Genomic DNA, 15,311 nt, shown 5'->3' with positions numbered 1-15,311 from the left:
GTAATTAGAACTGAAAAGTCAACTTATATTAGCAGGCAATACTCTATAATCTTGTTTGTCAAAGTATATTATCCTCACCTCCTGCATTTGGTTAACTTAACAGTTGGATGGCATGCCCAGTGTCCTAAGGATTGCAGATGAACCAAATGATTTCAGCAGTCATTTTTAAAATGCTGTCTGCGGCACAGTGGTCTGAGATCTAGGTTTCGAGTAACTTTAATAAAGCAGCTTTGTGCAGATCCATTTAGATCTGTTTTAAGCATGTCTTGAATCTCCTTAAGATTGTCACTGATAAGAGGGATTTTCCCTCTTCATAGTTCAATTGGTTTGTAAATCTTTTAAAGTTAAATACAAGTAAGAGGAAGCAAAATGTAGGATATGTTACCGTGAATGGTTTGTCCATAACTCTGTGAATAATAGTAGCTTTGCCTTTCTTGGTAAACTTTAAAGCCTTCTTCCCTAGCCTTCCAGATTTGAGGACATCATGGAAATTGGCATACAGAAGTGCAGTCAGGTAAACAGAAAACCTGCAAATGTATTAGCTGCACAGTTCAAAAGAACCACAGTGGGGTTTCTTTCTGAGAGCGTGACACCTTCATTGGAGAATATAACCTCACAGGGGTGCAATTCTAGCAGGAGCTCCTTTGCATATTAGGCCACACACCCCTGATGTAGCCAATCCTCCAAAAGCTTACAAGGTTCTTTTTTGTAAGCTCTCAGAGGATTGACTACATCAATGGGGTGCGGCCTAATATGCAAAGGAGCTCCTGCTAGAATTCCACCCCTGCAACCTCAGCTCTCTTTTTTTGGCTATCAAGTTGCAGCTGATTCCTTAGGAGTCTCCTTATGGTGACTCCTTAGGATTTTCAAGGCAAGAGACAAACAGAGGTGGTTTGCCATTGCTTGCCTCTATGTAGCAACCCTGGTATTCCTTGGTGGTTTCCCATCCAAATACAGACCAGGGCTGACCCATTTTAGGTTCTGAATGGTATTTGCCAAGAGTTGCACATCCATACAGTTTTTGCTGTAGGCAATCATCTATGCATTTCTCTCTCTGTCTCCATTCTGGAAGAAATATGAACCTTCTCTTCTTCAGGAAGCCTTTGTCCTTTATGGAGATCTCCAGATGTCAACCTGTCATTGGAGATCTCCATGTGCCAACCTGTCAGTGTACCAGGGCTCAAAATGGGGGCCAGATAGCCAAAGGCAAAGGCCAGGCAGGCAGCAGTCTGGTTTTCCAAGAGTCATATCTGAGTATCAGAGGAAAGAGGCAAAGTCTCAGAAAGACAATACCCAGAATCCAGGGAGGGAGTACATAGTAGAATGTGGATGGGCAGATTAAGCTTATTTTGGATGAATTATCCAAACTGAAGAGGAGGCCTGTGAGCTAGGGCTTCAAAGGGCTTGAGGTGTCCCAGTTGGCTCCAGGCATCAGTGCTGAGGCTCAGTCAGGTGATGCTTGAAGCTTTAGTGGAGATTGAAGCCCAGCTGGTACCATTGAACTGCAACTTGCCCTGTGGGAGCAGGTATGAGGTGCTGGAAGCAGAGCTGATTTGAATATCATATAGGTGACTTAACCAACTCTCATTAGCTGTAGTTGAAATTCACCACAATTTGATAAGTTAGGCAGACAGGATCTGGTAAAGCTGCATATTCTGTCAGGAATTGTGCCCATACTTAAAAGCCAAGGAGTAGGGATTTGTGAAGTTGACAGTATCTTGGGGAATCTGAACCTGTTGCACAACTGTTTGCATAAATAGCTCTATTAGTAGAATACCTTACTCCTAAAAGCTGAGTGATATATATTAGAAACAACGGGAAGCCTTGCCCTTTAGAAACTAACAAGTCCGTTATGGCGCATTGGAAGATATCCCAGAGAGCTTTTTATGAAAGGCATTGTAGTTTTGTTGTTGCTTATGTATTTCCATCACCTCCCATTCAAGCCCCATAAATGCTATGTTGTGGCTATAGTATGTCTTCTGGGAGGTTGCTCTGGAAGAATGTAGTATGACTGTCCAGGGCTTAGCCTGTGTTTAGCGAGCAGCAGTTGCTTTTGTAGGACTAAAACCAGTCTCTAAAGGGCCATGACTATTGCAGGAGATGAATGAAATCGTCCTGTCTGAAAATACCCTACATCTATATGACTCGTTAGATTTATTCGCTGAAGCTGGGTCCACAGCCCATGGAACATGCATGGAAGTCATAAAGGTTGAATTAAACTTGCTTTCATCTTTCGTATGCAGTGACAGTTCATTGGCTTCCCCCCCTTCAAAATCTGAAGAAAGAAAACTTACTGGCTGAAATAAAATACCATAACAAATAAATTTATGGATTATAAAAAGTGAGAGGAGCAGCCAATGTCATTGGTTTCTTATGTGCAGCTTTTTGGAATGGTGAAGTAAATTTTGTAATATATGCAAAATGGTTCTTGACTTCCTTTCTTCCAGATTTTCCTCCATGGAGAGGCATTGCTTAATGGCCATTTAGCTATTAACATGCTGATTTTTTTTTTGCCTCATTTTTTCCATCAACAGGTAAAATAAAGAGACTTGATGACAAAGCCAGAAAGTGGATCATTTCTAAAAGAAACCATGCGTGCACGTCTGTAGAAATGGTTTGCGGCTCAGTCAAGCTGGAGCTAACCAAATGAAGCTATGGGCTGTGCATCAGCCAAGCATGTTTCTGCTGTTCAAAATGAAGAGGAAGCTCAGAAGGGGAAAAACTACCAGAACGGAGATGTATTCGGTGGTGAGTAGCATAGTTTTTGGCTTGTTTCTTGGTGGTTCTTGACTATTCTGCTGCAGTTCTCTTCTGTGCTGTCCACTTGTTTCCCTACTTTAACCTGTTCTCGTTATTTTCTGTGCAGGCTCTATAGAGGTACACCAGCTATTCTTGATGCAGAAATTTTTTCTTGCTGAGCAACTGCATCAAGGGCTGGCAACTGCATTATGAAATTTAAGTGGTTTCTTCAATACTGAAATGACAAAATTGTTTTCCTCTGTCTCAGAGAATTCGTAGTACCTCATCTCAGCTTTTTCTCATGTAACTTTAAAATGAAGAAAAGCAGGAAACTATTGAATTGTTTGTGTGCTTGGCTCCATCTTTTCCTCTACTCCTCTGTTCTGGTCTGCTTGCATATAGGTGTTTATGTTCACACCTTTTTGGCATGACTTCAGAGTAGCTGAACAAGCCTATTTCAGAGGAATAGTAGTAGAAAATGATGTTTTGGCCTTTTCAGTGAAGGATATGCCTTGTTTGGATCCTTATTTTAATCTTTGGTTTAAAAAGTTTATATTTCACCTTCCTGCCAAAGTAGGATGGTCAAGGTGGCTTTACCAAAGCTTATAAAGATCAGAAATGGCCAATACTAAAACCAGTGTGAAACCAGCAACAAAAAGTTAAAATAAAAAATGTGAAGCTCAGCAGACAAGACCTGGTTGCTGCAACCAAGCTTACAAGCTACTGAATAATGCAGCCTGGCCTATCAGTATGAAAGTTCAGGAATAGTAATTTATAAACTGTAGTAAAAAAACCAAAAGTGTATAATTCCATTACTTGCTAACATACTCTGCTAATGTTGATGCTTCTGTAATTTGCCGAAGATGTGTTTTTACTGGTTTCGGTGGTTAGAAAATATATTGGTAAACATTGATGACAGTAAAGCATTGGATGGCCCAGCTTCATCATATCTCGGAAGCAAAAACAAGGAGAGCTCTTGGATGGGAGACCTCCTCAGAAGTCCAAGGCTGCTACACAGAGGCAGGAATGACAAACCATCTCTCTTCTCTTGCCTCAAAAACTCTGCCTATTGAGTAGCAATAAGTTGGCTGCAACTTAACAGCACATTACACATTGATGGTTATTGGCTACTGATAAGAATACAACACACATGCTCCTAATGGGCTAGCCAAAGGGTTTGAGAAGTTGAAGTGGGAATAGCAAAGGAAGCTAAAGTCTGAGTTTTGCAGCTGACTAGAAAGCCAAGCCTTTGGGGCCACCCAATAGAAGCTGTTTGCTGGGGAGAGTGCTGATCTGCTTTATTGACGTGCATCATATGTCTTGCTGCTTGTATTCTCCCCCATGTGCAGTTTCTGCATAGATATCACAGAAGGCCCATAAGTCTTCTGTGCTATCTCTTCTCAGTGAAACAGATTCCCTACAGCTTTTTTTGAAACATTCTACTATTTAGGAAAGTTAGAAGCTCCTGCATGTGAAACAATATCCATTGGATTGTTGGTCATCAGTTGGTGAGTAGTTGAGTCGTTCTGAAACCTGAGGTGTCTTGAATTCATGGGGTCACTGTTCCACCTATTGAAGGGGAGTGGAACATAATAGAGTAAAAAGCTTATGTGGGACCCATGTTAAAGTTTAGGCTCAAGATCTAAAAAGCTTGGAAATCTACTCCCTTGGATCCAGGAGTAATAAGCGTCAGGGAATCCCTCCCAATCTTCGGCAGCTGTGATTATGGCTGCAGCTGAAAAAGAAATCTGTAAGTGGGAGGAGGGGTGTTGTAAAAGTGCTGGGCTTGCCATGTGGAGATAGTTGCCATGGAGAACAATTTTTTTTAAAGGCCAGCAGTTTTGTGTGCACCGGCTCATAGCTATTCTGAATAATTGTGTTTCAGGCACAGTATGTTTTCTAAATCAGGCTGCCTGTCGTAAAGTGTTCACGCATTCCTAGCAGATAATAAGCCCTCCTGCTAAGGAGAATAAAATAAAATAATTCATCAGTTACATTTAAAATATCAGCCTCTATATCGTGCCTAAGCGGTATTGTGCTTACGGAAAAAAAACACAGCTGTTAATCTTGAAGTTGATTATGTTTCTTGTAGTGGCATATTTCTTGTGTGGGGTAGCAGGGTGGATTTGATTTAAATCACAATTTAAATCACTAGTTGGTAAGACTTGATTTAAATCATAGTTTTCTACATAAAGACTTATTTTTGCTGGTATAAACTTAATATTCACAATTAGATGAAGATTTCATTTTTAGAAGAACAACTGTTCATACTAGTTTTACAATTATATAAAATACTGGTTTTCATTACTATTAGAAACACATTATAGATAGGTAGAGGAACTTCATTAAAATATTCCCAAACTGGGTCTCTTTTATGGCCTGCTGCCATTATAGGCTTTCTCCTCCAGGGAAAGAATAATGTGATAAGCCTCAGGTTATACACACAAAAGATCCAAAGTCTTGTGGAGTATTCTGCTCAAAAAGTTTCACCTTCATTTTTACTGCTTGTCCCTCCCTCCCTCACACTTAAGTTTCTTCTTGTGCAGATCTATTCCACTCCAAGCAGTTTTTTTCCTATTCATTGAACTTTTTGAAACTTAGCACTTAAGGGGTTGAATCTGTGTACGTAGGTTTGTAGAACAATGAGATTAATGTCTTTTTCTCAACTCTGTTCATTTTATAACATTTTTGCTGTGTAGAAGAGGCATGTGATCTCTGCAGACACAAATTACAGTTCTGAGAACTGCAAAACCAAGCATCTGTGCTCTGTGATAATATCTTGTAGACAGAGAAACTGCCCAGTAATCTTACAGAAACCTCTGGAAGAGCATGACATTGTGAATGAATTAATAGAATTTATTACCAAAAATTTTGAAACATTGGATGAATATGCAGCCTTATGCTTCAGAATTAAAAACTAATCCTTATTTCATGATGGGAATAACCTTTGGATGATGATATATTTTCCTCAAAAAGCATTTTATTTTTAAAAAAAGATTTAAATTTAAAAAAATCCGATTTGAATTTAAAAAATCCCATTTAAATTTTTAAAAATCCGTTTTTTTCCCATTTTTTTAAAAAATCATTGATTTTTATCCACCTTATGGGGTAGTAATTAATAGCGACAGACTCTAATCTGGAGAACTGGGGTTGATTTCCCACTCCACCTCCACATGAAGCCTGCTGGGTAACCTTGGGCCAGTCACACCTCTCTCAGAACTCTCTCAGCTCCACCTACCTCACAAGGTGATTGTTGTGGGGAGAGGAAGGCAAAGGTAATTGTAAGCCACTTTGAGGCTCCTTAAGGCACAGAAAAAGCAAGGCATACAAACCTACTTTTCTATTCTTATTCCTGCGTCAGTTTAAAAGAAGTCATGTTTGCATTACTGATATACATCCCCTGATGCAGATGAAGTCATGACTTTGAAACCTATAGATACAGTTAGTTGTGACTAATTTAAGTCCCATTACTCTCATTGGGCATTAGTCACTGTTGGCTGTCGCTGGAATCAGGTTCAAAGGGCTTGAATTCCTTGATATTTAGTGATACCTGAGCAGTAAACCTCTGTGTTCCCCTTCAGGGTGTGTTAACTGCTTTTTAATTCACCATTTTTAAAACGATGGACGGGCTTGAAAACATAGTAGAAAAAGTTTGTGGGTGGTAGGTGGGTCTATCTAAGCAAACCAAACATGAGGCTGTTGCTTTTCAGTATCTTTAGTTTTAGGTTTGCCAGCTGCTACCCAAATTGATATATGTCTTGGGTCTGTAGAATGCATCCTTTTCCCATGTATGGTCAGATGGTATTACTGAGGCAGCTGTTTTGGGGTTGAGCAGTCTGGTGTATACCCTGTTCCTGATTTAGCATCGCACACCACTTATCAGAGAAAAACTAGAGAGAGAGAGAGAATCTCAAGAAGAAATAATCTTTATTTTCTTAACCAAGATATAATGCTAGAAGGATGAAGTGCCAGGGAAAGCAAAAACATGTAACAGTGTTGCAAACAGGGCTTTTTTCTTTTTCTTTTGAGCAGGAATGCACAGGAACGCAGTTCTGGCTGGCTTGGTGTCAGAGGGTGTGACCTAATATGCAAATGAGTTCCTGCTGGGCTTTTTCTACAAAAAAAGCCCTGGTTGCACATATTCTTAGCAAGTACTACTGTGGGTTGTTGTCTGATTGGGGTGAATGAGGAATATAAGGGGAAATAAGAGATGAAAAGGAAAACATATGTTGCTTTCTTCTGAAGACTCTGCAGGGTTCTGGTCCAGTGCAGAGAAGAAGGAAAGCTGGTCTGGGTCAAAAGAAAAATTCAAACTGAAATCATTTGAGCTGCTGGGAATCCAAGGTGGAGGGATTCAGAGATTTGACAAAAAGGGCAAAGGTCTGGGAAGTAGGCTCTGGTACAAAACCAGCTACAGAGTTGAAGGAGACAGGAATTCTGTGGTTTCAGCAGAAGAAGGTCCAGGATGCAGAACTTGACTACAACGCTGGAAGAGCTTGAGATGCCAATTTTGAGAAGTCTGGGGAGGGTGAAGAGGTTGGGATTCATAGTGTGATTAGATCTAGAACAGGGTACTCAACTCAGGATGTGGAAAGAAAGTTTCAGATGAGATGACTGTGTTTACTGGGACCGGGGAAAGACTCTGACTGTCCTAACAAATGTTGAATAGCAGTGTAATGATATTTCCCTAGCATTGGGGTCAAATCAAGTGAGTGAAGAAGAGAGAGAACCTCCCATGTTTAGCCTCTGAATCCCAGTGCCAGGAGGCAATATCAGGGCAAGGCCTTGGCCTCAGTACCCCTGGCTTTCCTGAGAAACTTGTTGGCTACTGACCAAGACAGTATGCTGGACTAGATAGATTGCTGATATGAGCCAGCAGGGCTGCTCTTTATGTTATTTACGTGCAAATCAGATCCTGGGTTCTGGAAAGTATGCTCTATCAGTGGTTCTCTCTTTCCACCCCAGGTTTTAAATTATGCATGTTAATGCCACAAATCATGGTGAGCAATAACTAGCTCCCTTTCTAATCACAGTTTGCAGATCCATAGCAAATCGTGGTTTCAAGTAAGGAAGTTGAAGTTTTGCATTGAATGCCATTTTCATTGAATCACACACAATATGAGAACATGACCAGTGAAGGGAGCAGGGGAATGCTTGGCTCCCACTTTGACTAACACCGCCCCCCCCCCCCACCCACACCAGTGTTTATTTTTGTTGGTAATTTGTGAATCTGGGAGAACAGTTGTTGCCTTCCCTTTTTTCCTTCTCCTGTCTATGGGGAAAAGGTGGTGAAACGAAGGCACAATTGTCCCTTCTGATAGAGATAATGAATGATTGAAGATTGTAGTTACCTGTGTCTCTATTGCTACATTTGATTCACATTGAACAAGGCAGCTGATAGAGAGCAAATTGGATTCCTTTTCCCTTCTCAGGCATTAGTACTTTGCCACGTATAAATGTCTCTGCTGATTTCCCCCCTACCCATAAACTAGGGACAAATTGTTAAATGTAAGTACAATTGCTTTGTTAATTCAAACATATCACGTTACAACATGTATAGTTATTGGATCAGATCAGGTTTGATTCAGTGTCAACTGTCAGAAATTCAAGAAACTTGTTCAGAGATTTAAAATGAACACATTTGTTCTTCTAGAGGCTTTGGAACAAATACACAAACAGTAAGATTTTTTTTTATTTCTCATTTGAGGAGCAGCACAAAAATGCCAGTATTTGGATGGCAAACTAATAAAAAATTTTGTTTCAGTGTGGGAAAATGCGTGATAAATAATTCTCAGCTAGAGAAATTTATTGTTATCTGTTGGCTCTCTCAATATCTGAAACATAAAAAACCCTGTCAACATAGAGTTCTTAAAAATGACTGTGAAGTCATACCAAAATTAAAATATATGCTACAAAATATTTCTTAATAGGAGAAATGTTTCATTGGATAGGAAAGCGGCTATTACTAAACTTCAGTATTCATTATTAATTAAGAAAGGCAAGTTCTTCAGGTTTATCTCCTCTATTTTTGAATCCGCAAATCTTAAGGTTTTCATCTGCCAAGCACATGCTTAATAACCTCAGACATGTTGGAAAACAAATGTATATAAAGCAGACCATGTCTCTGTAAGTAATTGGAATCCCATCAGAGGCCGCATTTATGCCAAAGGACCAGCTAATCACCTTGCAGGGGTTGAAACCCACATGTGGTGCTGCTGATAATTTAGATGAGTAACAGCTCAACATTATTTCTGAAACAATTCCAATTTACTTAGGCCTTCCATAATGATATATAAACACAGTCACCTTACAGGTTCCAGGAACTAAGGCCTCCTGACATGGTAAGAAACTTGTTCAAAGATTTAAAATAAATTTGCTATTCTTGCTGCTGGGGGGGGGGGGAGAATTAATGTATTAGGTTGGTTAACATGCTTTTTGAGTTGGCTGATTTTGTTAAAAAGCAACAGCGTAATTAATTAATTCATGCCCCGACTTGAATGGCCAAGGCTAGCCTGATCTTGTTTATATCACCAGCTAAGCAGGGTCAGTCCTGGTTAGTACTTGGATGGGTGACCACCAAGGAAGTCCCATGTTGCTTTGCAGAGGCAGACAATGGCAAACCCACCTCTGTTCACCTCTTACTTTGAAAACTCTTCAAAGTTGTCACAAGTCAGCTGCGACTTGATGGCCCTTTCCACCACCAATTATTTAATCCATTATTATTTAACAGTACTCTTATGGCAGCTAGCCAAAAAGGTGTTCTCTTTGTCTTGCTGGAGTAAGAATTCACAGAGGTGTTGTTGACTGCCCTTCTTTTGGGCAAAGACTCCAAAATAGGGTTCTAGCTGGGGAGTTTTTTCTGTGTGCTCAGTCTTGACAAATTCTCCTTAATATTATGTATGCTCCACATAGCTTTTATTTATGTAGATCTCTCAAGCACTAGTATGACCTTTTTATGGTGAAAGGGGACTCTCTCCCTTTTCCATCAGTGAAAAAGCTGCGTGAATCGAAATGTGTGTGTGTAGGTGCAATGCTCATAAGAACCAGAGCTTTTCTGAACGCAGTCATGCAGAAATGAGAAATGCAAAATATAGTTTAAAACTGATCATGTTTATATTCTGCTAATGGTCTGTTACTTGATTTGGAGTTCTATGTTCCTGTATGCACCATATATCAAAAAGAAAGATGGGCCTCATGGGAAGGTTTGTCTCTGTTCTCAAAGACTGGTAGTCCTCATTTTTGCACAACAGTATTCATTACAGGGAACTGCCTGTCCAAGAGGGGCCCTGCCTTACGTAGAGTTTTGTGCGATCTCACAATTAACTGAAAGTTCATTGTGTTTTTTTGTGACCCATCATTAATTGGAATGCTTCTGTCTTGGGAAGAACGACTTAGGGCTTTCTTTGTGTAAGAGCCAATTTTGCTCAATCAGTGTATCCCCATATCTTTTTTATTCATGGTACCCTGTGGTATAGATCCAGATTCACATAATGCAGGACTTGTCCTTCATGTGCGTGTGAAAGGGATTAAGGCAATAGATGTATCTGTATTATCCTGTGTCCATGAGTAGAGGATGTGCAGTAAGCAATGTGTACACAATTGAGACTGATAATTGACATTTGGCTCAAGTCTTTGCCGTGTTTAAAGTTGGCAGCATGTAGTTCCCTATCCTTTGTAGATATGTCCAGGAGTAGGCAGAATCAAGGGGATAGCTGTGTTATATCAGAGCAAAAAATTCCACAATATAGCAAAATGTATTTCTGGAAATATACTTGAGGTTGCTTTGCATGCATTTGAAGCAGCTCCTTCTGCTCTGTGATGTTTTCATTGGCAGTCTTTGGTTTGATACCCAAAATAGCTTTCAATATGAGTTGTGGAAAAGGTTGAAATGAGGGCAACTGTATAAAGGCTTCAACTGTTCTTTGGTAACTTTTGCTTGAGTTCTTAGAAGCCCTTGACAGAACTTATTTTAGAGACTGCTTTGAAACCATGGCTGGACTGTGTTCTCTTAGGTTGTTTTTAATGACTCAATCTTGGAAAATAGTTCTGCGTTTACAGCAGAACCTGGAGCGTGGCATTTGTAAAACACTTCAGGAGAAAACTTTATAAGCAGAGAGGTGTATGGGGTATTGAACTGTGGCATGGATGGATGGGCCTTTAGTATCTCTTGAGCCCAGAACTATGTTGTTTGCCTTTCACCAACTCAGAGAGCACTCCAATCTGTGTGTCCCATCATTGTTTTTTAAATGAGGACAATATACTTCTTAGTAATGGTGGAAAGTGGTGCCAAGTTGTGTCTGACTTAAAGCAACCTGGTTTTCAAGGCAAGTGTTTTCAAAGCAAGAGATGAACAGAAGTGGTTCACAATTGCCTGTTTCTGTACAGAAGGGGTGGCTAAACTTTTTTAATGTAAGAGCCACATAGAATAAATGTTTGAGAGCTGCAAGACACGAATGTCAGATGTTGGAGGGGGGGAAAGAAGGAAGGAAGGAAGGCAAATCGATGGGGGACAGAGAGGTGGAAAGAAAGAAACTTTAACTTTAAATGCATTCTCTGCCACAGAGCTGGCTTGGCTTGGAGAAGTGATTTAAAGAGAGAAATGCCTTCTCCAAGCTGGCCAATGGGGCAGCGGGGGCTTTGAGAGCCACACAATATGTATGAAGGAACCACATGAGGCTCCTGAGCTGCAGTTTGGCCACCACGCTGTATAGCAACCCAAGACTTCCTTTGTGTTCTCCTATCCAAGTACTGTCTAGGGTCCATCCTGCTTAACTTCTGAGATCTGATGAGATCAGGCTAGCCTGGGCCATCTAGGTCAGGGTGAGCTAGGGGCTGTAGCTCAGAGGAAGAGCTTCTGCTTTTCATGCAGAAGGGCCCAGGTTCAATCCCCAGTATCTTCAGTTAAAAGGACAAATCAGTAGGTGATGTGAAAGACCATTGCTGTCAGTCTGAGTAGGCCGTGGGTGTCAAACATGGCCTAAGGGCCGGATCAGGCCCCCAGAGAGCTCCTGTCAGTCCCGCGAGCAACTCACTGTCATCTGCTTCCTTCGCTCTCTCTTTCTTCTTTCTGCATCACAGCTTGCTTTGCCAGGCCTGCTCAATCAAACTACAGAGCAAAGCCTCTATTTTCTCCATTGGCTAACCAATGTACAACTTATGTACAAAAGCTCGCAATGGCCAGCTAGTTCATGTTTTTCTCTGGGGATTTCTGTAATGAATTTCAAAAAATCGAAAGTAGGTTTGCAATTTACAGACACCTGAACAACACCTGAACAGCATACTCAAGATTGCTACAGCATAGATATTGTCTCCGGATTTTAATGCAGTAATTTAGAGCAAGAGGTGTCAGTTATGAGAAACTGTTAAATATACAGAATATTGCAATAGTGTTAATCTTTTAAGCATGTTTTAAGGTGCTTTTTTTTAAAAAAAAATCTTTAATTGTGTTTGTCTGTGTCCTTTATAAAGTTTATATATCTACTACCTGCCATTACATTTTATGACACACATGGCTCGGCCTGAGAAGGTCTCATTTATGTCATATCCGGCCCTCATGAGTTTGACACCCCTGGAATAGACAGTACTGACCTTGATGGACCAAGAGTCTGATTCAGTATAAGGCAGCTTCATGTCTGTTCATATGTGGCTAGGTAAGCAGGATTCATGGGCTGAAATAACCGTGTTGGTCTGTACACCATGAGTGTTAAAATGGATAGTCATTTTTTGCCATTTTTTTTTGAGGGGGAAGGAGTGGCTGACCATATGCAAAAAAAGAAAAGAGGGCTTCTGTACCTTTTAATAGCTCACAAAAGGGAATAATAGCACAAAAGGGAATTTCTGTAGGCATGGCTTTTCTCACCACGGCATGACAAACTTCAAACAAAGCTTACCTTCAGTAATTCTTTTGGAATTAAAAACTTGTGGTACAAGTAAAATGATTAGGTAGCTAGCTTTGTGCACAAACTCCCCCCCTCATTAGCATACAGGATATTTTCATGTAGCCAGAGGAGAAGTTCTGTGTGTCTGAAAAGCTCAAATTCTTGTGACTTCATCCACAGAAACGGTGGGCAAGACAGAGTTCAATAAATATACACAGGGTCTTTTTTGTAGAAAAAGCCCAGCAGGAACTCATTTTCATATTAGGCCACACTCCCTGACATCACCATTGTTTAGCATAGGGTTTTGTAGAAAAAGCCCAGCAGAAGCTCATCTGCATATTAGGCCAGACTCCTTGATGCCAAGCCAGCCGGAACTCCGTTCCTGTGCGTTCCTGCTCAAAAAAAGAAAAGAAAAAGAAAGCCATGAGTATACTACAGTAGGCACAGTGTAGGTCTCCAAGCTTGGTTAGAACCTGGATGGGACCCATAGACCACTCCAAGCTGCAGAGAGAAGGATTCACATTCCCCTTTCCACTTTAAAGTTTCTAAACACCATCATGCACTGCCTTTCTTTCTCTCCCTCCTTTAAGAGCACATTAAGTATTTAAAGGAAGGTGTGACCAACTGGCCATAAGACATGCTGCATTGCTGAAAACAGTGTTTAGTAATTAACCATGTACTAGGCACTCCCTTCTTCAGAAGCTTCAAGTTTGTTTGTTTTTATTTAATGACTTTGAAGCAAACATCAACCAAGTCAGTTCATAAATGGTTATAATGCTGAAATCGCCTGGACAGTTCGTAGGACAGAGGGAGAGATATGCATGAATTTACTACGATAAGGACTTGGAAGCTGTATATTAAAACAATTTGTCCTACATTCCTGGTGTGACAAGAAGGAGAATGCAAAAGATGATAGCAAGATTGGGAAAAATTACTACCCTCTGGAATGATCTACACTGTGATCTCCTCTCTCTTGTTTCACTCCTAACCCCTCTCCCTCCCACATACTTTGCTGCTTCTCTCCCTTTTCCTACTAGCCTCAGTTGGTTAAGTTTCAGAACCTGACTCTGCATCCGTTTCTATTTCTCTTTCCACATCCCTTTTCTCCTTCTGTATCCCTCTTCAAGCCAGATTCTCCTCCTCTTAGTGCTTCTTTCAGTCTTCATTGTAATGCCTTCTCTCTCTACTTCCCCCGTCCCTTTGGGGACACTATACATTCATTTGTCGGTGGGTTGCACTTGGTCTAACTATGGAGACGCAAATAACTAAACATGATTGCTTCCACTAAGAATGGTTTAATTGCTTTTCATTGCACTGCCTGATTTTGTGTATTGCATTCTAAATCTGTCTTTCCTGTCTTTCTGTCTATCACCATTCCCAATAAAGATTGGTTTAATTCACTTAAAGGATTTTCTCTCTCACACTACCTCAGTTTTGCCCCAGGTGCCTGTGTATACACAGTCTTGGGATCCCATACCAGGGCTGGGAGGTGCACAAGGTGCACACAAAGGTTAGGACTAGGAGATGTACCCATAAATGTGTATCCCAGGTTCAGAGGATGGTACTTTCTCTTCCCCCTCTTTGGCTGATGTTATGGACTCTTCTCTTTGGTGAGGGGTTGCAGTGGTCTCTTGGGCAGAAAATCTTAGCTCAGGGCTATCCTCAGTGGTATTCTGTGGGCTTAGTTCTCTCTTGAAGTTATAGTTTCTCTATTGTACTGGGTATTTATCAGTTCAGTTTGCAGTGTGTCCACAAGCTGAGATCAGCCCTGTCAAAACATTTGGGAAACTCTTTACTTGTGTTTGGAAAGTTCAAATATGTTCGGCTGTGAAAAAAAAAGGGGGGGGGAGCACCAAGTGTACATGCATGCTGTCATGCTGCTTTTCTATGCCCCCATGTCTGTTGTTGCTGTCTCTTCCCCTGTCTTCTTCTTGTCACATCCTTTAGTACACAAAACATTATTATTATAGTTAGTAATATACAGTAAATAGAGCTGTCTCTCTTTCTGTTATGGTTGCCTTACTTGGTGTTCACCTCTGGCAAAGGCAATATGGAACAGTCTGTGCATGTGTGTTTTCCTACTGCATCTTGGGAATTGTAGTTTTTTTTGGGGGGGGGAGAGAACTGGCCTTCCTGGGCAACTGTATTATTCTTGCCCTGCATCATGACAGACAGTTCCTCTGGCTTCAGCATGTATGTTACTAATGTCGTTATTAAATCTCAGTCTGTCTGTGACCCTGTAAAGATTCATGTTTTTGTGACCACAAGTTCACCCAGAGTGCAAGTATTTCTCTGAAATAGGTACTGGTGGTTAGTCTGTGTTTATCCTCTTCCTATCCAATGCACTGCTATTTTTGGTATAATACATATTTTTATATTAAGGTGCAATAGAATCTTCCTGATTTTTAGTTCCTCCCCATAAGCCTTTTGTCGATTTCCAGGACTTGAGGGGAGAGTTTACTGATGGATGGTCATTCTCTGTCCATATTTCTTCCCTTCAGTGGAGAACCAGGTTTGATTCCCCAATACTCCACACAAAATGTGACCTTGACGCAGTCACGGTTCTCTTTGAACTCTCATTGTCCCACCTATCTCGCAAGCAAAGTTTTCTCTAAGCTGTAGAGTCTTGTGAGCAAAAATTCTACTTCATGAGCTACTGGCATTAAAGTTGTGAGCTAAGACAAAAATGTGTGG

General features: G+C 40.7%; 1 protein-coding gene across 4 annotated transcripts in view; it reads left to right on the top strand.

Moving 5' to 3' along the window:
* Window positions 1-15,311, top strand: part of C2H1orf21 (chromosome 2 C1orf21 homolog) — a 166,846-nt gene that overhangs the window by 60,233 nt on the left and 91,302 nt on the right. For all 4 annotated transcript variants that reach the window (XM_060232404.1, XM_060232403.1, XM_060232401.1 and 1 more), the window contains exon 2: window positions 2,535-2,748. In XM_060232404.1, coding sequence (XP_060088387.1) covers window positions 2,655-2,748 — 94 coding nt within the window. In that variant the 5' untranslated portion in view covers window positions 2,535-2,654. The remainder of the gene's footprint in view (window positions 1-2,534; window positions 2,749-15,311) is intronic.

This window comes from Heteronotia binoei, chromosome 2 (assembly GCF_032191835.1).
Source record: "Heteronotia binoei isolate CCM8104 ecotype False Entrance Well chromosome 2, APGP_CSIRO_Hbin_v1, whole genome shotgun sequence".
NCBI classification, from domain to species: Eukaryota; Metazoa; Chordata; class Lepidosauria; order Squamata; family Gekkonidae; genus Heteronotia; species Heteronotia binoei.
Note: the sequence above shows the minus strand (reverse complement) of the source record. Positions and strands in the feature narration are given on the sequence as shown.